Source organism: Glycine max, chromosome 11 (genome assembly GCF_000004515.6).
Source record: "Glycine max cultivar Williams 82 chromosome 11, Glycine_max_v4.0, whole genome shotgun sequence".
In the NCBI taxonomy this organism is placed as follows: domain Eukaryota; kingdom Viridiplantae; phylum Streptophyta; class Magnoliopsida; order Fabales; family Fabaceae; genus Glycine; species Glycine max.
In genome coordinates this window covers 36,038,186-36,063,092 of record NC_038247.2, presented here as the reverse complement: position 1 = coordinate 36,063,092, position 24,907 = coordinate 36,038,186, and the positions used below count along the sequence as shown (strand labels likewise).

Genomic DNA, 24,907 nt, shown 5'->3' with positions numbered 1-24,907 from the left:
TCATCTCAATTTCGCAAAACCCCTTTACTCATCGGAAAAAACAGAATCATAATTATGACTTAATTAATGGCAGTTGTCTTTCCTCGCGAATAATAATCGAAGCCCACGTGCATTTAATTTAAGTTACTAAAAATAAAAACTTTTCCCTTAAAAAATAAAATAAAAACTTTTATTTCGAGATCAGAGAATAATGAGTTTTAATACTTCTTGTTATTAAAAATTATGATAAAATATATTAATAATATTTTAGGTAAATATTAATCTCGCTGTAAAAAAAAGTTAAATATTAATCAGTGTTCTTACTTCTTAGCACACTAATTTAAAAAATTTGTATTTTATTATGATTTTCAATACATTCTTAATATAATTTTTTGGTTCAATTTCTTAATCAATGCTCATATAGAAAATTTTCTCATACTTAGCATGCATATACCACCAAATATCTTATTTTACATTTATAGAAAATGTTAAACCTAAATTGTAAATATATAAAAGAAATAAAGTCAAACTTGTTACTACCATTACATCATTTTATCAAATAGTAAAAGTAAAATGAAAATATATATAAAAAAAGTCGCTAAAAAGTAGTATATTTTTATTATTAAATAAATTTTATGTATAATTATTTGATGACAAAATGAGATTTCTATATTTAATATGTATCACATAAATTTTATTAAACATTAAAAATAATATAACAAAAAAATATTATTAACATTTTCTCACATATGAATTGTAGAAAAGGTTAATTTTTTAACATCTTTATTATTAATTTAAATTAACAAAAAAATAATATAAAAAATAAATATTTATTAAATTTTTTGCCAAAGATAAATAATTATTTTTTAAATAAATAAAAGCAAACGTTCTACGTTTAGTTTTTTTTAGTGTGTGTGCATGGTATACATGCTCTATGTTTAGTTTAGTTTAAATATTTTTTTTAAAAAAAACTAATTTAAAAGTTGAAAAAACAAATTATTATTATTATTAAATAAGTTAAACAATACGAGCATCATGTGAAAGGATTATTCTAACTTCATTAGACCCTGGTCCCTAACAACTAAAGGATGTTGTCCTCCTGTGGGTTCCCAGTCTTCTTCAGCTCTTAAAACCACAAGATTCCCTTTCCTAACCAACCCAATCCCATATCCTAATAAGTATAATTTTTCTTACAATATTTATTATTATTATTATTATTATTAAATAATTTATTTTTAAAGCATCAAATATATTTATTGGAAGGGGTCCATGAGGTCTCTGTGTATATACAAAAACATCTTAGATGAGAAATAAAAAAAAATTAAACCATCATTTTGATTTTGAAAAATATAATGCGTTGTTATATTAGTTTTTGAATTAAGACAATTCTATACAAGTCTATGTATTAAGTTTTGGAAAATATAATGCGTTTTCATATTAGTATTTCATTTAAGTTTTAAAACTTAACTATTTATTGTTATTTTAGTTTCCAAAAAAGCATTAATATTATTACTTAAATCATATATTTTTTATTTAAAACATATGTGATCGACAAATTAGACTTTTATATACATATTTAAAATTTCTTTAATTTTATGGCTATCGTCACAATATTATATTATGTTTTTAGGAACTAAAATTATATTTCACTTTGAAAATAATCTCTTTAAATAAATATTAGCATCTCAGTTGTAACATTAATTCCTTGAGACTTAAATATCATTAAGATAAGTTTTGTCTCATATAATAAAATGTTTTTCATCTATCAACTGTATAGTAAAAAAACCATGAGTTAAAACAAAATATTTGTATTCAAATTTTCTTTTTATTATAAATTGTAGAAACTAATAGAAGGATGGACAAAAGAATAATTTTGTTCTATAACTGCTGTCTGTTGTTTTCATATTTTTTTTTCACCTTCTCCCACTCTGCATTCTGCATCAGCAAGCATTACTTTAAAAATCCAAAAAATTCAATTATTTATACACAGAGCCATGCCTCCTTCCCATCTCTCTTGCATCTTCTTTTCAAAATTCTTCCCCACCCCACAAGCAAAGCACCCTTAACTTTTCCACTTCATTTTTTTTTTTTTGGTTCCTCTTTATTTCTTTCTCTCTACCCCATTTTTCTTTTTCTGGGTTTCTGTGCTTTTTGTTGGGATCTACTTCACAATGGGTTTCTCACAAGACCCCTGCACTGATTCCAATGCCCCAACCTCAACCTCTTCCACCTTAGTTGTAGATCACTACTGTGACTACGACAAGCTCAAATTCAAAACCTTTCTCAGAAAAATGTTCTGGGAATTCGGTCTCGCCTGTGTGGCCAACCCTTCCCAGCGCCGGAGAAGCTCCGGCGACGGCAAAAAGACGAACATGGAGAACAACAAGGCGTGGCTGCTTGCGGAGTCTGGTGGGTGTGGAGCAGAATTGACCAATGCTGACCCTCAATCGGTTCACTCCTCTTTCAGGTTCAGCTTCTGTTCTCAGGTTGAGTTGGAGTCCCTGAACATGAGTTCTTCGGCTGCTGCAACGGTTTTGATGGTGAATTTGGACAATGGGGTGAGTGAATCGCGCGCCAATGAAATGAAGTGGAGGAGAATGGAGTCGTTGGAGAAGAGCATATCCCCTGTGGCTCACACCTTGATCAGGTTTAGCTATGGTGAAATTATGTCTGCTACTAGAAATTTCTCCAAAGGTAAGCTTTTTTTTTTTTTTTTCTTTCTTTTTTGGTTAATAGTGACTTTAGAGTTTAGTTCATGAAAAAAAAAATACTTAATTTTGGTTTTAGTCATTGTATCTTTTGAAATATCTGAACTTTAGTTCATGAGCAAGAGAAAAAGTGTTAACTTTAAACACTAAAATTTGAGTATGTTAAAAATACAGGAGCAAAACTGAGGAATTTGTCGGGGACTGAAAACATTATTAACCTTTGTTTTCATGTTTTTTTGATAAAAGTTGATTGGTTTGAGTTAGATCATGATTTTGTTTATTTGTTATGGTATGTGTAGGGAGGGTGTTGGGGAGAGGAGCATTGAGCTGTGTTTTTAGAGGGAGAGTTGGGATTTTGAGGACTGCCGTGGCGATCAAACGGTTGGACAAGGAAGACAAGGAATCTGCCAAGGCCTTTTGTAGAGAACTGATGATTGCAAGTTCTCTTCATAGTTCAAATGTTGTTCCCCTTTTGGGGTTTTGTATTGATCCTGAGGAGGGTTTGTTTTTGGTGTACAAGTATGTCTCAGGGGGAAGCTTGGAGCGCCACTTGCATGGTATTATTCATTTCTCTGGTTTTCCCATGGCTTCTATTTTGTGAGGTTGTGAATTGGTGAATTTTACTGATTCTAGCATGCCTGTTTTGCAGGAAGGAAGAAGGGTAGCTCGCCTCTTCCATGGCCTGTGAGGTACAAAGTTGCAATTGGGATTGCTGAAGCTGTGGCTTATCTACATAGTGGAACTGAAAGATGTGTTGTGCACAGAGACATTAAACCCTCAAACATTCTGCTTTCTTCAAGGAAGACTCCCAAGGTGAGACGTTTTCTTGTGAATCAATTGTAGGCTTGTGGTTAAGTAATGTGGAGAATCTAGTACACAGCCCGTGGGTGTTATTCTGATTGTTTTTGTTAATTTGTAGCTATGTGATTTTGGATTAGCTACATGGACTTCTGCACCTTCAGTTCCTTTCCTTTGCAAAACTGTCAAAGGAACATTTGGGTACAAACTTAAGCATTTCATATTGATTCTGCATAATATTTGTCATGTGTATAATTTCTTTTTGTGTTACGGTTAACTGAAATTAAATCTTCTATTCCTCTGCTTTCCCTACAGATATTTGGCCCCTGAGTATTTCCAACATGGGAAAGTATCAGACAAGACTGATGTATATGCTTTTGGAGTGGTTTTGTTGGAACTCATTACTGGCCGGAAGCCGATTGAGGCAACAAGACCTTCAGGAGATGAGAACTTGGTCTTATGGGTGAGTTATTTGTTAATTTTTCTGTAGTTGCCTTAATTCTTGATAATACGATAGTTGAACTTATTCCTTTTGTGGACGAGATTGATAATAACCAAAGCGCTCTTCAGCATAAGCTACTCCTTTATAGTACATTAAAGCAATAAATCAATAATATCAATTGCACAGAAACAATGTGTTATCCTAGCTGTTTACTCCTATTACAAATCAAAAGAGAATTGAAAATTGTTTTATCCGCTTCTGTAATCAAACTTACTTGATCTAGTTGTGAAGTATGAGAGTTAGATTTGAAATGCATCTTAATAGTTCAGATAGATACTTTGTTTGGCAGGAGTCGATGTACTATATATTTTGAATTAGGGAGTTTATTTCTATCAATTCTATGCATGGCAGTATCCATGGTGAATTATATCTTATCCTTTACTCCAAAGTTTGGCATTTATGACCACATTTGTGCTGGTAATTACAGCACTGCATTTAAGAAAAGTAATATCCAATTGACACGATCTTGCTAACATACGCCGAATGTGGCATTTGTTTGCAGGCTAAACCTTTTCTACAAAAAGGGAAAGGAGCAATTGAAGAGTTGCTCGATCCTCAACTCAAGTGCAGTCTTAAATTCTCAAATCAAATGGGTAGAATGATTGAAGCAGCAGCTGCCTGTGTCACAAATGAAGAATCTCGACGACCTGGCATACGTGAGATTATTGCAATACTGAAAGGTGAAGAAGAACCTCTTCTCTCCAAAAGAAAGAAGTCCAGTTTTCTTGGGAATGGATGTGTGATTGATTGTTATTCTCAGTTACAACAAACAAATAATGAGATGAAAAGTCACTTGGCATTAGCAATGTTAGGTGTTGCAGAGTTTGAGGATGATGATTATCTCTATGGTCGATAAAACATGATGACAACACTTAAGTAACCTTTTACTTTTTTGCCATGATTGTCACTAAGAGTGCTTAAGGTTAGATGTTGTGAGCGAGTTGAAATTGTAAATAGAAATAGGAGCTTAGATGAAGATTGTGTGTAGATATCTTCCCTTTTCTCTAAAGGGTAACGCTAATAGATTTTCATTCATGTTTGTGGATCACGTTCAATTCATATTTGTAAATTTTATGATCTTTTATCTGATCCTTCTTGCTCATAAACACACCTTTTTGGTGGGATGGGGATAATAACTTTCATTTCAATGAAGAGCGTTAGGGTATGAGTTGCCATTTTGAGAAGACTCCTCTTCTACTTCTCCCTCACCTAATTCATAATGACCCTAAACAGATAAAAAGAATAAAAAAGAGTAAAAGGCACACACAAGGAATGCATTAAGAATAGGTAAAGATGGACGAAATGTATTAAGTAAAGATACTTTTTAATCCATAAATTATTCTTGAGCATATGTGGTATAATTAATTTTATATATTTTATGGAGTGTTAAGGTTGTTAATAAATAACTGAATTTTGTTATGGGTTTTTAATAATTTTATGAATTAAATATGTTAAGGTTTTTGATAAATAATCAAATTTTATTATTGATTCTTAATAATTTTATGGACTAAATATGTTAAGGTCAGTTAAAATTATTAGTAATAAATTCGGTCATTTATGAGAGATGTTAAACATATTTTAATTTTATTTTATTTACTAATTGACACATATGGTTTGATATATAACTTTATACATTTATTTTCTCTTTTATACAAGACAGTGTGTTATGTCAACATCAAAAAGAGGAAAAAAAATGTGTCGTGTCCAGTTTACAACCTTAAGAATTAAGATTTTGATTTCCATAACTGCTCTCCTATTTTGTATTGAAGCTGGTCTCGATCGAGAAAACATAATCTCAACTGCCTCTAATGTCAAGGGCCTTGCTTTATAATTAATGAACATGAGAAAAACCAATTAGATTAAGTATATCGCAAGACATGACCGTACAACTAACAACAAAAGCGTTAGGCCATACACAACTTCAAAAAACAAAACCCCCCAAAAGAGGCTAACTAACACATCATGAACCTATCATTGTTACATCTTATATCTAAAGGATGAACACACATTGATAAATGATTGTATGTCATAATAAACATTGTTGACAATACAGCACAAAGAAATAATAAAATTATTAAGAGCAAGAACTTAAAAAACCAAAAATCTTGGCTACATCCCTCACTAGGCCACGGTTGGCTCGTGCAAAATTTATGAACTCTTCGTGTGAAATGAAGCCATCACCATCTGTATCGTGTGAAATGAAGCCATCACCATCTGTATCAATCTCTGCCATCATCCGTTGCACTTCTTCCGGGGTCACCGATCCAAGTGCTTTAAGGGCATCACCAAGCTCTTGTGAAGAGACTTGGCCATCACCATCGGAATCAAAATGCTTGAAAATGCGTTCCCTATCGGCTACATCTTGTGGATCATCATCAGCCATTGTAGAATGTTTGTATTGTATACCTATAAGAATGAGTTTCTTCTGGTTTTGGTGTTACTCTCAAAAATGGAGATTGAGAGGTTAAAGGCCTATGAACTTGGCTTGTAAACAGTTTGCATAAGGTTAAGCCATATTTAGTATAAAGGGTTTTCTTTTTATTGACAATAAGACCTAGTCACAAAGATAACATAATTCACAACTGGTTTACCAAACTTGGCCAAAATTCATTTTTTTACCAATATGAATGGAGGTACATGGTCTTTAAGAGAATGGTTGAAAGTGTTTTGCCAAATTGGGTCATTTTGGCTATATGAGATGTGACACAGTCCTATATGCATGGCCCTCTTCAAAGGATTTGGTTGATCCTATGTACCTGATATAACATCATGTTACAGATGAAAACAAACCATAATTAGCAAAAGAAGAATGGATTTTCAAACCTTGGTTTGACTAACCGTTGTGGCGGTTATATCCAACATTGTACTATCTCTTTATTGGCTTTTATTTACGTAGGTTTCTCCAAAATTTCTTCCAGACAAGGGGATAAAATTGAGTAAATGTTATTTGGTTGACAAAATCTTATCTAACTTATTTGAGGAGCGCAATAGAGAAATTATCCACATCCTAATCACTAATAATTAATATATACAACCTGCATGCATTGCACGTGACAATACTTGGACAAAACCATAGGTTCCAATTCTAGAATGCCCATCCCCCATCCTCCTCTTTTATTAATTTTTTGTGGAATAAAATTTAATCATGTGTGCATGGTTTGTATTTGCCAAGGAAGGGAAAAGAAAAAGGAAAAACTTTGTTCACATTAGATATTTTTAACTAGTGTTACGAACCAGTACTGGGCCCAACAAATGGCCCGGTCATCTAGCCCAATCCATCAGGAACATTTCAGACTTGCACCCAGTCGGATACTTTCTTAACCTCACCAACTTCACTCCCAAGCCAATACAACACTAGTGACTCTCCTTTCAAGTAAGTTCTCTAGGCTCTTTTTTTAGCCTTCTCTTATTGAACTCATATGTAAGATTTGATGTCTTGCATGAGAGAGATGTGACTTATTAATGACTAATAAATAAATAATTGATTATTATAGACTAAATTGTAAATGAACTTAAGTTGAGTAGTTTATAAAAATAATTGTTATTTGATGGGAGTAGTGATTTAAAAGGTCTAATACCTATTAATGTGAAATACGATCTTCCCTTCCTGACATTAGAGTATTCTTTAAACCCTAATAACCATTATGAAAGATAGAAAAAATAGAAAGAAAAGTCAAAGGAAGTGAAACCTTATTTCCTTCCTCTATAAAGGAATCAAAGTGCACTGAAAAAAATCTTATTATAGAGAAAGATATAAATTATTTATCTATTATTTATGAGAATCATTAATTTTAAGACTGCTCTTAATTTTCTACTATCAAACCCTAGAAGTATAACTTACATCATAGGCATAACTTACTTAAATTTAGTGTATGTGTTTGGTTGAAGTGAAAACAAATTAAAAGAAGAAAGGAAGGGAATGAGTGGATTGTGCATAGCTTCTACTGTTTGGTTTGGTTTGATATAGAAGTGAAAGAAAAACTTGTGAGACTTTTGAAGTAAGAAAGAAAAAGGCACCTTTTATATTAAAATATTAAATTATTCTTATTTTTACACTTTTATTTTATTTTATTAGTGATATTTGTGTCATAATATATGTTATTTATTTTTACACATGTACACTTTTAATAATAAACAACTGGTATTAACAGTAATGCTTAAAACTAATCATCTAATAAAAAGTTCTCACCATCTTCTCTCCTGAAAAAGCAAAATTTGTTTCCTCTCAATCAGTAAGATAAGAGCCCTGAATATTGGAAAACTAATCATCAAGAATTATGCTGTCAAAGAGCCTTCGCCGAGGAACACCTTTGTGAATGTTACAAATAAAATAGTAATTTAGCAATTAGGTCCTTTAATTATTAAGTAGTTTAACTAGATCTTCTAATTATTTAAAATGGTTCAATTGGATTATTTCTATTGATTAGGTGTTAATGTTGTTAGGACAATTATTGTTGCTTAAATGTATTAACCTATTGTGAACGATCTTAAGTCACAAAGAAATATTTGTGTTCAATCGAAGTGTGAATATGTTAGGATTATTTTGAAATTTTACTCATCTTTGTGGTGAAAAATTTGATGGAGGGAGATGAAATTATCTGAAAAAAGAAGAAGACCGTGTTGCTAAGAAGAAGAAGATTGTTGGGTGTTTGACTAGGGTTTGTTGACGATTGGGGGGAGAAAAGAAGAAGATCCTATAGTGAAGAAGAAGACGGAGATCGTGAATTATTTGGATAAGATTTATCGACGTAGATAGGTGGAGTTACTTTAAGATATTAGATATCATGAAACATAAACTATAAGGACAAGTGAAGTTTTCATAATCTCTATTAAAATATGCATAAATGAATATCTCTTTGTGACTTAATATCATGCACAATAGGTCAATATTTGCTTGTGACTTAATATCGTGCAGAATATGTTAATATACTTCACCAATAATAAGTGTCATGTAGATGACTTGTTGATGATGTTAAGACTTAATTGACAGAAATGATCCAATTGAATCATTTTAAATAATTAAATGATTCAATTGAACCACTTAATAATTAAAGAATCTAATTGAACATTAAAAATAAATTAAAAGACCTAAAGAATCTAATTGAACACTAAAAATAAATTAAAAGACCTAAAGAGTAATTTAACCTAAAATATATATTTTATCCATTCGTTCGAGATAAAGTGAAGCTTTAGTAATTGCCTTTTAGACATCTGCCAAGAAATTGAAATTGCAAGTTTTTGATTCACATATATAAATAATATAATAGTATTTATATAAGAATAGTTTTTGTCAAGAAATTTAAATTATTGATCCTTTGGTAGCCATGTGTTACGAAAATGGTTTGAGAATTTCTATGATTTATATTATCATGAAATGATGAAATAAAATTTGATGCTATTTTGCATTTTGCATAAACTATTTGATATCGTTATTTATACTTGTGAAATATATAACAGTATCATTGAACAAACAAACTATCTAATGATATTTTATTTTATCCGTAAAAGTTAAAAATAATATCATAACATTTATAATAACTCATATACTATGTTTAATTAATTTTACATGTAATGTTAGAGATTTAATATTCTAGATCCAAAACAAATAATAATAAAATTAAAATAAGACAAACTCTTTAAACCATCCAATTTTCGCATAATTGTTTAAGTTTTCGTTTTATCAACATATTTTTTTAGTAGTTTAAGCAATTAGAGAAGATAAATTAAATTTACCATATAGCACAGTAGTCCTAGAAATATCTGTGAGAACAATCGAATCCATAAATTGGAAACCAGATCTAAATAGAAAGACGTTGGAAGCAGCAAATTATTCTCCAATAGTCAATGATGGAGTAGATGACCTAAAAGGTTTCTTTATAATTTAAGTTCAATAGGCGACAAATTGAAGGGTATAATTATTGTACAGCTATGTGTGATAATGCTCTCTTGCCACAAAAACACCGGCACCAGTGTTGTCAAAAGCATCCACCTTAAACCCTTGACTTCACCACTGAAGTACTGCAAGGAAATAGATGACACAGGTTTCAAAACATAATTATTAATTATCAAGAATACGATATAACTAGCAGCATTTAATAAAAACAACCTGGATTGATGCTATAGTTAACAGCAACAACAAAAACTCTTCGCTATTGTTTTCAATAATTTTTAGTTGTATATGTAAGTCTGCAACAACTGCACATAAAGGATTTTAATGTGTGATTGGTTTCATGTTAGAAAATTAATTAAGTTTAAAAAATTGATCTTAGATAAAGTTTCACAAATTTTGATTTTACTTTCTGGATTGATGTTATAGTTAACAACAACAAGAACTCTCCGATATTGTTTTAATAATTTTTAGTTGTCTATGTAAGTCTGCAACAACCGCACATAAAGGATTTTAGTGTGTGATTGATTCCATATTGAAAAATTGATTAAGTTTAAAATTAATTTTAGATAAAGTTTCACATATTTTATTTTACATCAGATATAATATTAATTATGAATTGATTATGGGTTGAATCAAACATTTAGCATTCGATAAAATATTTTATATAAAGTTTTAATTTTATAATAAAATAATCTAAATATAAATTATACTACTTTAAAATAAATTTTATTAAAAATCAATTTAATCAAAAGTGATCCAAACACGCACCTAACAAACATAATAAAAAGATGTTCTGAGGGGATTTAAAATCAATTTTATTTAAATAAGCTGGGGAATGATGCATGCATTTATCGTACAAGAAGTCAATTCTTAATCTGTTCGGAATGTAAGAGCACAGTGTAAGCAGCAAAAAAATTGTCGTTAATTGTTAACATGTCTGAATGTGCATCAGAGGCCAAAAATAAAATAGTTACGTTATCTGTACAATAGTTTATATAACAAATTACATAATAATATTTTTTTTCTTTATTTTTCTTTCACATTGTTGATTATATTTCATACTTCTTTTTCTGTTTTCTCTTTTCTTTTTGTAAAATTTATCATACAAATTATATTTCTCTAAAATAAATAAGACGGAACTACACCAGCATCTTTTACAGCAGCTATTTGTGCTGAATTATGGATCTGCATGTTCTAAGACAAATAGAACCATTAAGATCTTGACCTGCCAGAATAGAAAGACATAGACCAATATTGATACGATAACTTGATTAATCAAATAGAGTTAAAATTATGGTAAATTGTATAAAGCTATAAATGGAATGATTTTGATCGAGTAACTGAAAATTGTGAAATGTGTACGCGAAAGAATATTGAACAACTTTCCCAGCAGTTATTTCTCATCTATTCAACTTATCTTTTTTCAGTTGATACTACATATGTTTTGCAAGAGAGATAGTCTTACTCGGACAAGGTATGATCATTGTAGCCGCAAAAATCTCCAAGTATTAACATAGGTATATATTCATGAAGTCAAAATGAAAAACAATCTTGCACCAATTAATTCATGGATTTGGTGGTAACTTGTATGGATCAATGGTATAGATTTTGTTTTTTTAATAATCGTTAACAATTAACATTTGTCAGATAAAAAAAATCATTCATTGCAGCTTTCGTTTTAGCTTTCTTATGAAGTCAAAATCAAGTTCAGCAACTTCTTGGAGCAGCATATCAGCGTTGGGATTACGATAAAACATGAACTCTCGTAGGCTTCAAAATTGAATTTGATGCAATGAATCAGATTCAGCTTCTATTGGAGGCAATAAATTACAAATTTTCTCATAGGCAAATGACTCTAATCCGATGGAATTGGACGTACTCCAATGATATTTTAGATCATATGGAATTTAGGGATACTTAATATACCATTTTCCACTACTATGTTCCGAAAGTGTACAAACAATACAATACATAGCCCACACAGGCCACAGCATGCAGTCTAAGAGTATGTTATGAAATAAGCAGAGGCATTATATTATGGCCTAGAACTGCAAATTGAATTATGAAATATATTGTTCTTACTTCTTATCTAAAAAATGAAGGTACTGAAAAAGAACCCTAACTAGAGGATGAAAATTGAAGACTAGCACCATCTTATGAGCAAAGTTTGGGCAATTTGCAAGTAAAGTCATCAATAGATGCTTTAGCACACTAAAATATGATGCTTCCTGCTCCTGTCAAAATTTAACAAGCCTTGGGAATTGGAATGGATATATTGCTATAACAACTTCCCAATGAATGCTCCATAACCGCCTAATGTAGCCATGCCTAAAGAAACATTAGAAAAGTTCCTCCAATTTCCTTCTTACATAATGTTTGGTTGATTTAGTTTGTTTGGTTAAACTATAAGGAGGGAGCCCAAATTCATTTCCTTTTCAGTTGAGTCGCCTTGAATATTGAAAAATTTAAGAGTAATTAAAAGTACTTAAAAACTTTGATATGTATAGTAACAATTGGATTATAAAATACTAGTTGAAAAAGAAACATTTATGCTTCTATCTTTATTTTTTTTAAGTAGTTAAAAAAATAATAGCGACAGTTTTTTTTAGGGAAAATAACTTTAGTTACATCTTAAAAATTCATGAAGGAAATAAAAACAGTTTTATATATTAAAGGATAATTTAAAAATAAAAAATGTGTATATTAAATGAAGTAATTATCTTTATTAATAGTTATAGATATTGTTCAACTATAGTAACAACTAGATTATTTTGAACTTGAATATTTGAATTGAATATCTTTTATTTGTGTATCACAGAAATATATTTATTTTTCTCTTCTTTTGCAAATAAAAAAAAAAGGTGTCCCTCATCTTTTGCTTTCCTTTGCTAAATTTCTTTCTTCCTTTCAACTAATCAGTACAAAAAAAATAAAAAATAAAGACAGGTGCATCTGCCAAAGAAAGACCATTAATTACTTGGCTCAAAATCAATAAACATTTCATCAGTACGGTCACTTTTATCACATATCCTGGCTTGTGGACCATATCCTTCACTTCTATGAATATGTGACCATGTGAGCATGCATAATCACTGCAAATGGAAGACAGCTTATGTTATATCCTATACTTTAAGGGTTTGTTTGAGTAAATTTATCCTGAAATACTTCTAGGTTCTAAAAGAAAAAATGTGAAGAAAAAAATGAAATTACTTTTTTATTAGTTAAAATTAATTTATACATAAATTAAAAATCATCTTTAAAAAAATTATACGAAAAAACTTTTGTAAGTCAGCTTATGCCCAAGACCAAACATAAAACTTTTGCCTAAACTATCTTAGCTTATTTTTCAACATGACTATCGATAATTCAATGTGAATTGAAACACGTACTAAAATAAAAAGCAAAATATGATGACAGGTTTGTTTCCACTGGCAAAATTAAAGAGCATCGCGATTTGGGAACCATTTTTAGACACGAGTAATGTTGTTGTGTTTTGATTGTTGAAGATGTTTCGAAAAAATCCATGTCCCACGTTGCTTGATTTTGTTTATTTTTTAAAGAATTTTTTAAGTGTTTATAATCAACATGTATTTAAATCTTCAAATTAAATAATTAAGAAACATAGACTAACGAACACCAAATCGCGCTAAGTGAACCTTAGCAAATCTGTCCATATAAACTAAAATTAATGTTAATTCGATTTTTGAATTTATTTAGACCTATATCTGAATAAAAACATTTTTTTGTTAGTTTTGTTGTCCGGTTATTATTGAAATCGAATAATCATTTTATTTTGATTTCATTTAAATATTTATTTGAAAAATATCCTATTTTTATGCTATTTTTAATGTCCTACTAATAATTATCCGAAAGCGCTTGTTAAATTTGACAAATTTATTTATGCATTATTCAGATAAAATTCTGAAGAATATTTGCGATAATCATATTTTTAGGATTTCCAGTATGGATTGAGTTCAATCAATATTGTGGATTTTTATAGTACTTATACATATAAATCATTAACCAAATTTTTTTTTACATTGATAACAAAAATTAAATTCACATTTTTGTGTAATATTATCAACTGAATCAACATTTATTATTTAAATAATAATATTCTTTATAATAAAATAGTGAGTGAAGAAAGAAGAGAGAAAGATAGAGATTCAACTGAGATTTCTAACTAAACTAATAAACTCAGATAAAAAAAATATAAAGAGAAAAAAGATGTGTGTATAAAATTATTATCATAAAGGATTTTTGTAGAGCAGAAATGGAATCCTTTTTAAACACGATCACGACATGATATCTTGATTCTCGTGCACTCCACGAGGACATGACACGCGTCCAAATTATGTGGTTAATAAAAGCCTTCCTTCGCTTTCAATTAACTAACTACCTTACATTCACCACTTCAGCCACACTCAACAACACCGCGTTTGGCTCACACACTAACACAACTGTTCTGTACCTTTCTTCCTCTCCTCAACTTGTTTCCTACTTAACGCGTTTCCGTGAACCAATCGCCGATCTCGCGCTTTATCTATAAAGCGCGAGATACCTCACCGCAACCAGTGGAACTCACCGAATTGAACTCAAGTTTTTTCTCTTCTCTCGGTTTCATCGCCATGGATGAAGAAGTGCGCAAGATCTTCAGCAAGTTCGACAAGAACGGCGACGGCAAGATCTCGTGCGCCGAGCTGAAGGAGATGATGGTGGCGCTGGGATCCAAAACGACGTCGGAGGAGGTGAAGCGCATGATGGCGGAGCTTGATCGGAACGGCGACGGCTACATTGACCTGAAGGAGTTCGGCGAGTTCCATTGCGGCGGCGGCGACGGGAGGGAGCTCCGGGAGGCGTTCGAGCTGTACGATCTGGACAAGAACGGGCTGATCTCGGCGAAGGAGCTGCACTCCGTGATGCGGAGGTTGGGGGAGAAGTGCTCCCTCAGCGACTGCCGGAGGATGATCGGAAACGTGGATGCCGACGGTGACGGCAACGTCAATTTTGAAGAGTTTAAGAAGATGATGACTCGCTCGTAGGTGGTGGTGGTAGTAGCACTCTCTTTCAGTAAGTGAGTCATTTATTTAAGTGAATGATGAATGACACCACATTTTACGATAATTCTGGTAACAAAAAAATATTGTAGTTTCATTTTAATTATATGTGTGGGTGAGTAGAATGTAGTGTTCAAGTACATCTTAATCAATGGGAAAGAAAAAATCATTTCTTATCACGTTAACGTTAAGATTCCACTATTTAATTTAACTACAGATAAATTTAACTCATAATTAAAAAAAACATTTTTAATATGAATAAATCATCATTTTAGTATCTTAATATGTATTAAAGACATGGCAATTTAATCTTTTGAAAGAAGGAAATTTTAATTTAGTTTCTGAATATATAAAAGGTATAATAATTATGTTATGTAATTAATTTTTTATGAGATTATTTTATTATTAAAATATAATATTTAATGATTAATTTAATAATAAGTTATATAATTAAAAAATTAATTTTTCATTAAATTGTAGGCTAAAACAAAATTGTCACGGTCTACACATTTATTTAGAACTCTTTTAATAATTTTTATAATGAGACTAACAAAGATTAACTCTCATCGAGAGTCTAGTTAATTAGAAACACAACAAACATCGTAGTATTTCTAAGACAAAATTTATTATACAATAAATAATCTTATTCGTTGACAAGTTAGGTAGTACAACTATTATTCACAACAAAACTTTTCTTTTAAATATTTAAAAGTAATATGTTTAAGACTTAAATTTAATACTAATAATTAAACTAAAAAAATCTCATATAACTTACCCATCCCTAGTAATATGTGCCAAAGAAATAAAGAAAGAATTTCATTTTAATATAGTAATTTTATTCTAGATATGAATTTTGAAATAATTATTATAAAAGAAAATAAATTATACATGATCAACAATAATTGAATTAGTGTGAAAATATTTATAAGTACATTCTAATTAAATTTATAAATAAAAGGAAAGTAATGTGTGGAAATAGCCCAACCGTAGGATTTGCCAGATCGTAGGCTTGTATCAAACTCTTTTTTGTATTGACTCAAAATTAAAAAAAATTACACAGCTATGAACTATCTTCTCCAGAACCTCTGGCACTACTCATATAATGTTGTGGTGACAACTAGGGTTTTAACTTGTGTCCATTTCTTCTCCATCTTCGTTTTGGTCTTGACGAATCTTATTACCTTTTTCATTTTTCAGTGTTGCGGTTTCTTCGTCACCCTTGGTGATTTCTTCCTTCTTCATATTGAGAGGCAGTGGCAATGTTTTCTTCACCAGCTCTACTATTTCAGTTACACCTTCATCTCCAAAACGCTCATCAGATTCCTCTAAGATCTGTGTAATGAAAGTGAACAAACTGATTACAGTTTCGTAAGGGTAGTAGCTATTGAAATAGACAAAATATTTAAAAGCATATTAGTAGTCTCCTAGATCAAAGTCTTACTAAAATGGGAGAAATACATAACAAGACTCTTAGCAGAAATTTCTTATCAAACAAAACACAGCACACTAATTTCTTGGGTTAATAATTCACGCATTGCTATTTCTTAATGAACAGTCAAACATAGCAGACTTGCAAACCTGATGAACCCAACCTCCCTACTCCATAGACAATTCCAAAACAAACACCATTAATCAGGAATTGTCATATCAAAAAGCAACTTTGACAAAAATACAATCATCAACATAGTCACTGAAGAAGGCAAATATGTAGATAGATAATAGTCATATTGCTCCGGAAGAATGGCAATCTGTAAGGGCTGTAAGATACCAAGATTAATTGGATAAAAGTTGTGGTGATGGAGCATGTTGAAGTCCCACATCGAATAAAAATAGTGTCGAGATAAACTATATAAGTGGAAAGTAATCCTCACCTTACAAGCCGATTTTGTAGGGTTGAGCTAAACTCATGAAAAACTCATTTTCTAACAAAAGTTGCACCATCATTATTTGCTGATAAATTACAGACAGGGTCAACAAAAGTCATTAACCCCAAATCCCAGTGGTCAACGCTAAAACCTTGGGCGTTTTTAAGTGCTGGTTCAGAGCATGGGTGAGATGATGCACCACGAGGCAAAGTAATTAATAGTGAGGGAGAATGAATTATCCTTCGAAAATTGATTCATAGTTAAGTTTTAGTTGCCCCTTATTACCTTAAATGAACAAAGCTTGTGGTAAGTATAAATTCACAAAGGTAGCACAATTAAAGAAATTCAAATACTTCAAAGATTGGATCTTCTTGTAGATTTGGTCCATCATGATTAGCCCATCCTCACATGTATTCGAATCAAAGGCAACCTAGTGCATGAAGGCTCCCTTATATATATATGCAGCTTTAACCTCGCAAGTGGAGGCTGGAGAGTCTGTTTCCAAGATTTGAATCCATTGCTCTATAGTTCACCACTTCACCCTCTAATTCACTAACAGGTCTATATACAAGTTGGGACCAAAGAAAGTTAAAGTTTAGTCTAATTGTCTCTTCCAAATGAGATATCATCACAAGATTCCCTAGAAAAGCAATTCCGGAATTGATAACAAATATAACGGCTGATTCATTCAAAATTGAATCTTATAACCTATCAGCTAAATATTTAGCTAATTGTACTATTTTGACTGCCACACCCAAGCATGGAGCTTCTTATGTATAGAGAAGTATTCTTAAAGCTATGGGAGAGCTTCATGCAGGATTTGGCCCTCAGTTGGCAGCTGGAAATTCATCTTTCTGGTTAGAAACTGGCTGGGGTTTGACCCAACTAACTACTTTTTTCTTTTTTTTTACACATTAAAAGTAATTAATAATGCAGGTACTATGTTACCAAGAAAGTTAAATCTCAATTAAATGCGAGAAGGATTGCTGAAGGATTGAGCGGTCTAATGTCAAAGGCTATTGACAGAGGGCTCTATAGGGGTTTCTTAGTGGGCACAAAGAAGGTTGAAGTTAGCATACTCCAGCAGGCAGATGACACTATATTTTTGGGAGAGGCAACTATGGAAAATGTAAGAGCAATCAGAGCAATCAGAGCAATATTGCGTGCTTTTGAGCTTGCATCTGGGCTAAAGATAAATTTTGCTAAAAGTAGCTGCGGGACCTTTGGTGTGTCGGATCAGTGGACTTATGGTGCATCCAATTATCTCAATTGTAGATTGATGTCTTTTCCTTTCACATATCTTGGCATCCCTATTGGTGCCAATCCCAGAAGATGTCAGACTTGGGACCCTATAATCACTAAATGCGAGAGAAAATTAGCGAGATGGAAACAAAGACATTTGTCTTTTGGGGGGAGAGTGACTCTCATAAATTTAGTGCTAACATCCATTCCGATTTATTTTTTCTCATTTTTCAGGGTCCCCAGATAGGTGGCCGACAAGCCAGTCAGACTACAGAGGAATTTTTTATGAGGTGGGACATCTGATCAAAACAAGATTCCTTGGATCCGGTGGGAAACGGTATGTTTGCCAAAGGTACAAGGAGGACTAGGAGTCAAGGATATCACTTCGTTCAATATATCATTGTTGGAAAAGTGGAAATGGGACCTGTTTCAGAATCAAGGGGAGACTTGGACAAGAGTTCTTGAATCAAAGTATGGAGGGTGGCGGAGTCTAGATGGAGCTTCGAGGACTAGTATCGAATCCTTATGGTGGAGGGACCTGAAGACGATAAATCATCATTCACATCAGGGACAGCAGTTGAATAGGTCAACTTTGAGGAAGGTCGGGTGTGGGGACAAGTTCAAATTCTGGGAGGATAAGTGGATAGGTGGAGATACTCAATTGTTAGAGAAATATCCAAGATTATACACCACATCGGCTCAGCAACACCAATTCATTCAGCAATTAGGATCTTTCAATGAAGAAGGGTGGGAGTGGCAATTTCAGTGGAGAAGACCATTGTTTGATAGTGAGATAGACATGGCGGTCGCTTTCCTTCAAGAAGTTGAAGGGTTCAGAACTAGGCTGGATTTATACGATCAGTGGATCTGGACAGCAGAGCCAAGTGGCAATTATTCTGCTAGGAGTGCTTATAAGGTAATTAGAGAAGCCATATCAGGTGAAGGGCAGGATGGAGGGTTCAAGGATTTATGGAAGCTCAGGGTACCATCGAAAGTGGCTATGTTTGCGTGGAGGTTAATCAAAGACAAATTGCCAACCAGAGACAATTTGAAAAGGAAACGGGTTAAGTTGCAGGAGTATTTGTGTCCTCTTTGCAGATCAGCGGATGAGAGTGCAAGTCACTTATTCTTTCATTGCAGTAAAGTTAGCCCTTTATGGTGGGAAGCGGTGTCTTGGGTGAATCTGGTGGGGGCCTTCCCATATCATCCGAGACAGCATTTTATACAGCATATTCATGGAGTGTATGAAGGATTGTAGACGAACAGATGGCAATGGTGGTGGTTAGCTCTGACTTATACTATTTGGAAGCACAGAAACAACATCATTTTCTCCAATGCCACTTTCAACGCTAATAAACTAATGGACGATGTGGTGTTTCTTCTATGGACATGGCTCAAATGCTTAGAAAAGAATTTCACTCTTCATTTCAATCAGTGGTCTTCAAATCTCAAAATTGGTTTTCTTAGGACACGAATATAGGAATATAGTCTACATTCCTGTTCATTTACCTTGCTATGGGATCTTTCAGCTTGTGTAATCATTGCTTGTCAGTGAACTAGCTATGAAAGGTCTTTTAAAACCTGTATTTTTTAGTACCTCTGGTACTCATTAATGATATATTATAACTTGGCTGAGCAAAAAAAAAATCTCAATTAAAAATTAAAGTTTTTTCCAACTTACCTTTCATTGCAACTTGGTATAAGGAATAAAAAGGAGTCATTGGAACTAAAACCTCAATTAAATGAAGGGTATTTTAGAGATAGTAGCATTAAATGAGATAAAGTTAGTTGAAATTTTCTTATATTTGAGACCAAGAAAAATGTACTTTTTTCTTATATTTGAGACAAGAGTAGTACTATATTATATTTATATATCAGAACAAAGTAATTCTTTTGTAGCTTATATGTTGCTTTTTATGTTGGTGTTGACAAGTTTACAACACAGCTTAAAACCTGTTGTAAATAATAAAAACATCTTAGGGGATCAAAATATGTGATATTTTACTTTGTTTCTTTTATTTCCTCACAGTTTCCTTGTTTCCTAATTTAAGGGACAATTGTTCCCCTATAATAGAAGAATTAGAGAATGTATTATTTGTGAACAAAATTAATAAAAGCACTGCCCCTTTCAACTTGTACTTCAAAGCTAAAGGCAAATAACAGAAAACATGTTGCAGACAATGTGGTTGCAGCTAAAATATTGCAGAGCTAATAACTTCTAACTATGCTTGGGTGTAAAATAAATGGGAAAATCAAAATTTTGATACTTACTGGGTATAATTCAACTTCGGCAGCTGGCCCAATGTTTAATATGTTCAGAACCTCAGCTTTTGCCAGGTCATGCTGTTTAACACTTCTCAAGAACTCATTGATGCTCTCTCTTGTTTGAACAGAGGCAGCAGTGTCAACCAAATAATCATAAACCTGTTAGATATACAGCACATTCATCTACCAATAAAGCTTACAAGTATTGCCATTTATTAGAAAAAGAAAATCCAACCTTGTATTCAGACTGTGATACTTTGGCAATAACTCTTGTTGGATCCTTTGAAGCTCCTTTAGCTCGTAAGAAATCAAGGACCTCAAAATTTGTGAGTGCACCAGCATTGCCCTCTAAGCTGCGACAAAGGTATTAAACATCAATCATATCCCAATATAAAAGAGAAGGTTCAATTGAAATTAGTGTATTAATTTTGAAAACAAACAAAAAGGCTGGAAACATACATTTTCATTTGTAACACAACAGTGAGAGAAAAGGCAGTAACAACACAAGAGAGTGTCTCCTTTGCTTCTGCAATAAAGCCAATACAGAAACAGACAATTACAGAATTAAATTTCCAGTTTTCACAAAATACAACAAATCACACTGCTAATACAGCTTAAACACACAAAATTGGGTTGGGGTGGACATCAGAAGCAAAAAAAATGAGTTGGGTATGTTTTACCCTATGAAGAAAAATAGCAATGTTCAAATATTAGAGCAGTGCATATAATTTGAGCAACTAAACAAGAATAAAATAGAGAAGACAGAAACTGTCACAGTGCTACAGATCTACAACACAACACAAGGTCATCATTTTGAAGAGGCAACACGCATCACATACAATTCACCAAGCTGTAAAACGATATTCAAATTGAAATTCTTATTTGCTTTTAACTTCAAATTTTCCATTATGATACTCATGGTAAATTTGAGAATTTATCTTACTTAAGTTCCTAGTCAATACCTTCAGAAGGCGGTTTAGCAATATTGCATCACGGCACATACTCTTCACCAAGTTAGAATTTTGTTAGAGACCTTTCCAAGGATTCCCAAATCCCCATTAATACCTAAAGATTTAACAACAATATTCCATTTCAAGTAGGAATTCAGACCAAGTTTACCCAATTTTCCTCAATCAAACAAGAATAATAATATGCAGGGACCATTCTCTAATCTCTTGGTTTTTCACTGTCCATGCAAGGATGGAATCGTGACACTCTCTAAAACTCAGAGCAACACTAGCAGAATAGTTTCATATAGGGAGAAGTTCATAGCTCCACAAGACATGAAAGTAGACATATGGAACATGAGTTTTTAAACCATAGGATAGAATCATAAACACAAACTGAATATGTAAGACTGGAGTTCAGTCCACCTGTGACTCCTAGAACAGGATCTTATTCTGATTTCAGTACATCTTCCAAATCAATTTTTCACAACAAGATATAATAGAACCCACCATGTAGAAAGGAATTTTTTTATTATTTTTATGCCACTCAACAGTAACTAATCGAAGAACTATAGCTTTCTCTTCTGCTATTACAAATCTTTGGCACCAAAAAATAAAAATCAAAATCAAAATAATGCATTTCAAGTTTTCACATGCAGGCATTTTGTTAAACAGTATATCTACAAACAATAAAAATAAAAATAACACTTTTGAAGTTTCACAAGCAGAGTCAGTGATATAACTGAATGAATAAAACACGGTGCTGTCAATGATATCAAGAGATAAACTGAGAAAGGAACTAATTTAACTGTGACAACGTTGCTGGTTTTGAAAGAAAAAACAAACAAACAGGGAGAAGAAGAAAAAAACAAAAAGCAAAACGCTAAACGTACCAGAGAGAAAAGCTTGTCAGACTAGGTCGTGGTGAACAACGGTGCCGGAGAGAAAGGCTGCTGAAGGAAATAGTGCGGCCGTGAACTCGCGGTGAACGACGTAGCAGAGAGAAAGGTAAAGTCACTATTTCAATTTTCAATTTTTATCAGGGTAGGAACCAGGAAGGAAGATAGGAATTTCAATTTTCATAACCCTGTTTTTTCGTGTTTTTTAAGGGTATTTTCTATAAATTTTAAAACTTAATTTTGGTTTTTGATTTTAAATTGGATTATTGAAGAAATAAAAAAATTAAACAATTTTTAAAAATAAATTTAGTAAAGAATTAAATATGAAAAAAATTGGAATTTTTTTCATTTAAAAAATAGTGGACGGATTAATAAGTATTAATGAGATTATTCATTGATTAAAAAAAATGAGATTATTCATTGAATTTTGAAAATAGTAGATGAATAATTAACCATACATAAAATTAAATAGATGAATTGAATCCAATCCATTTTTTTATCATAAATAGAATGGATGAATTTACTTATGAAAAAATGATGGATAAATAAATTAATTTGTCACCCTAGTCAGAAATAGATGGACCACTTATCAATTTTGTAAATAAGTTATAAGTTATATTTTAGCTTACGGACGATATAAATGGTTATTTTTATATAAATAAAATTTATAATAAATAGATATTTTTAGTATATAAATTACATTATAATTAAATTTTATAATAAATATTTATTTCAAATATATAAAATATAATTTAGGCTTAACAACAAAAACAGGTTTTTTTGTTGTATACCTTAGCAAGTTCTTACCAAAATACAGACCAAAAACCTTGATGGGGAAGGGAACAGAGACGTACGGAGAGAGGTAGAACATTTATATATATATATATATATAAAGAGTGGGTGTGTCCTACGCTGCATACAAGGTTTTGCTTCAGACACTAGCCGATTTGTTGATACATCTAGCAAAATTTTAAAAATACTCATTATATCCTTGTGTTATAAGTAACACTTTTCTTTTTCATTTTTGTCTGAGCTTGTTTTAATTTTTTCCTTCGTCATCGTTTATTCTGTGAGAAGTTATTTGTGAGAGTTTGTTGTTCATTCTTATGTCCTTTTTGGTCGAATTATATTGTTTTACGATGATTCGTTGATAAATGGTGATTGTGACAATGGCTGATTTGGTCTTTAACGGTTGAGGTAAGGTGGCCATTTTTTTTTTGCGTAATACTAACGAATTGGTAATCCATGAGTTAAACTAAATTTACAGATTGAAAATTCATAAATTTAATATAACTTACAGATTGATAATCCGTATGAATCATACAGATTATTAATTCATAATTTTGTTTTAAATTTATGTTATTTTTTTAAAAGTTATTTAATTGTTTAATTAGAAAAAAATTAGAATTGATAATTAAAAATTTTAAATAGATATAATTAGAATATTCATTTGATAGTTATAGTTTGTATAGTAAGAAAGTGATATTTAGGGTTAAAAAATTTATACATAAATTTTTTTCATTTTTAATTTAATTTAATGTATTATATTAATAAATGTAGTAAAAAATGAGAAAATTATATGATAGTATAATTATGGTGTGGTTAGGGATTTTTTGTTTGTCATTGAAATTTTTGAATATTTTGTTAAGATGGACGAAGATAAGTGGATGTATGATAGTGTAATGTCTGAAGAAGTTTATATGAATAGCCAAAATGAAGACGAAGGTGGTGTGAATGAAGAACATGTTGATTGTTCTGATACGTTCAATATTTCTCAAGTATTAATATGATTTATTGTTATTAAAGTAATCAAATGAATATTCGTTGAAGACTAAACTTGTATGGATTACATTATAAGTGCTTGTTACCCATGATGATGTTCTGTATTTGGCTCGATCCATTGCTTATGAAATTAGATTTGTGGCAGTGATTATGAGGTCAGACACAAATAATGGTATTAGAGGAATGACCTCATTTGTTTTAATTAGTTGTGAAAGGAGTGATCAGTATAGGGCCAAGAAGAAGGATCTAGTAAGAACATGTACTGACAGTAGAAAATATGGATGTCCATTTAAGCTGCGTGCAAAACTAGTTGTGGGAGGCGAAGGATGGATGGTGAATTTAATTTGTGGAAGTCACAATCATGAATTGGCGAAGTCTTTAGTAGGACATCCATATGTTGGTCGACTGACTAAGGATATGAAGATCATTGTTGCTGATATGACAAAGTCAATGGTGAATCCAAAAAATATCCTTCTAAATTGAAGGCACAATGACAGTAGTTATACAACTATCAAGAAAATATACAATGCAAGAAATGTTTACCGTTCTTCCATAAGAGGCAACAATACTGAAATGCAACAACTAATGAAGCTTCTTGAATGGGATCAATATATTCATTGGCATAGATTAAAGGATGAAGATGTTGTATGTGACATATTTTGTAGTCATCTTGATGCAGTCAAATTAACAAATGTATGTAATTTGGTATTTTTGATAGATGATACCTACAAAACAAACAGGTACAAGTTGTCGTTAGATATTCTCTATTGCTTTTGCCTATTTGGAGGGAGAGCGTCTGAATAATGTTGTTTGGGCTCTACAACGGTTTCGAGGTCTTTTCCTCAAACATGATGCACTCCTTGGAGTTATTGTTACTGATTGAGATCTAACATTGATGAATGCAGTAAATCTGTATTTCCTGAGGCTACCAATTTGTTGTATCGGTTTCACATTGATAAGAATGTGAAGGCAA

The 24,907-nt window shown here is 31.8% G+C and overlaps 4 protein-coding genes across 6 annotated transcripts; 2 read left to right on the top strand and 2 right to left on the bottom strand.

Moving 5' to 3' along the window:
* Positions 1-1,967: 1,967 nt before the first annotated feature.
* On the top strand, positions 1,968-5,159 carry LOC100808074 (proline-rich receptor-like protein kinase PERK13-like). The gene is made up of 6 exons (NM_001255511.2): positions 1,968-2,673; positions 2,987-3,244; positions 3,337-3,500; positions 3,607-3,686; positions 3,801-3,948; positions 4,490-5,159. Exons 1-6 carry the CDS (start codon positions 2,151-2,153, stop codon positions 4,841-4,843), a joined length of 1,527 nt encoding a protein of 508 aa, NP_001242440.2. The 5' UTR covers positions 1,968-2,150; the 3' UTR covers positions 4,844-5,159.
* A 704-nt stretch (positions 5,160-5,863) lies between these two features.
* LOC100776519 (polcalcin Che a 3) lies at positions 5,864-6,494 on the bottom strand. The gene has a single exon (XM_014763700.3). The coding sequence runs from the start codon at positions 6,368-6,370 to the stop codon at positions 6,062-6,064; it is 309 nt and encodes a 102-aa protein (XP_014619186.1). The 5' UTR covers positions 6,371-6,494; the 3' UTR covers positions 5,864-6,061.
* A 7,790-nt stretch (positions 6,495-14,284) lies between these two features.
* Positions 14,285-16,491, top strand: LOC100806813 (probable calcium-binding protein CML27). Of its 2 annotated transcripts, none has more exons than NM_001354884.1 (2): positions 14,285-14,947; positions 16,132-16,491. In NM_001354884.1, the coding sequence occupies exon 1, from the start codon at positions 14,506-14,508 to the stop codon at positions 14,917-14,919; it is 414 nt and encodes a 137-aa protein (NP_001341813.1). In that variant the 5' UTR covers positions 14,285-14,505; the 3' UTR covers positions 14,920-14,947; positions 16,132-16,491. The 2 variants fall into 2 exon arrangements, with proteins under 2 accessions (NP_001341813.1, NP_001341812.1); NM_001354883.1 differs by having other exon boundaries at positions 14,285-14,951.
* On the bottom strand, positions 15,842-22,306 carry LOC100526847 (putative DNA-directed RNA polymerase III subunit). Of its 2 annotated transcripts, none has more exons than XM_026124276.2 (5): positions 21,269-21,292; positions 20,766-20,832; positions 20,542-20,659; positions 20,313-20,465; positions 15,842-16,266 (listed from the first exon to the last, which is right to left on the bottom strand). In XM_026124276.2, exons 2-5 carry the CDS (start codon positions 20,771-20,773, stop codon positions 16,060-16,062), a joined length of 486 nt encoding a protein of 161 aa, XP_025980061.1. In that variant the 5' UTR covers positions 20,774-20,832; positions 21,269-21,292; the 3' UTR covers positions 15,842-16,059. The 2 variants fall into 2 exon arrangements, with proteins under 2 accessions (XP_025980061.1, NP_001238744.2); NM_001251815.3 differs by lacking the exon at positions 21,269-21,292 and adding an exon at positions 22,147-22,306 and having other exon boundaries at positions 15,944-16,266.
* Between the last annotated feature and the right edge of the window lie 2,601 nt (positions 22,307-24,907).

Coding starts and splice junctions, on each gene's coding strand:
- LOC100808074 (NM_001255511.2), top strand. CDS start 2,151: ATGGGTTTCTCACAAGACCCCTGCACTGATTCCAATGCCCCAACCTCA. Junction 3,501..3,606: donor CTTCAAGGAAGACTCCCAAG/GTGAGACGTTTT, acceptor GTTAATTTGTAG/CTATGTGATTTTGGATTAGC. Junction 3,687..3,800: donor ACTGTCAAAGGAACATTTGG/GTACAAACTTAA, acceptor CTTTCCCTACAG/ATATTTGGCCCCTGAGTATT.
- LOC100776519 (XM_014763700.3), bottom strand. CDS start 6,370: ATGGCTGATGATGATCCACAAGATGTAGCCGATAGGGAACGCATTTTC.
- LOC100806813 (NM_001354884.1), top strand. CDS start 14,506: ATGGATGAAGAAGTGCGCAAGATCTTCAGCAAGTTCGACAAGAACGGC.
- LOC100526847 (NM_001251815.3), bottom strand. Junction 20,466..20,541: donor TATCACAGTCTGAATACAAG/GTTGGATTTTCT, acceptor TATATCTAACAG/GTTTATGATTATTTGGTTGA. Junction 16,267..20,312: donor CCGAAGTTGAATTATACCCA/GTAAGTATCAAA, acceptor TTCATTACACAG/ATCTTAGAGGAATCTGATGA.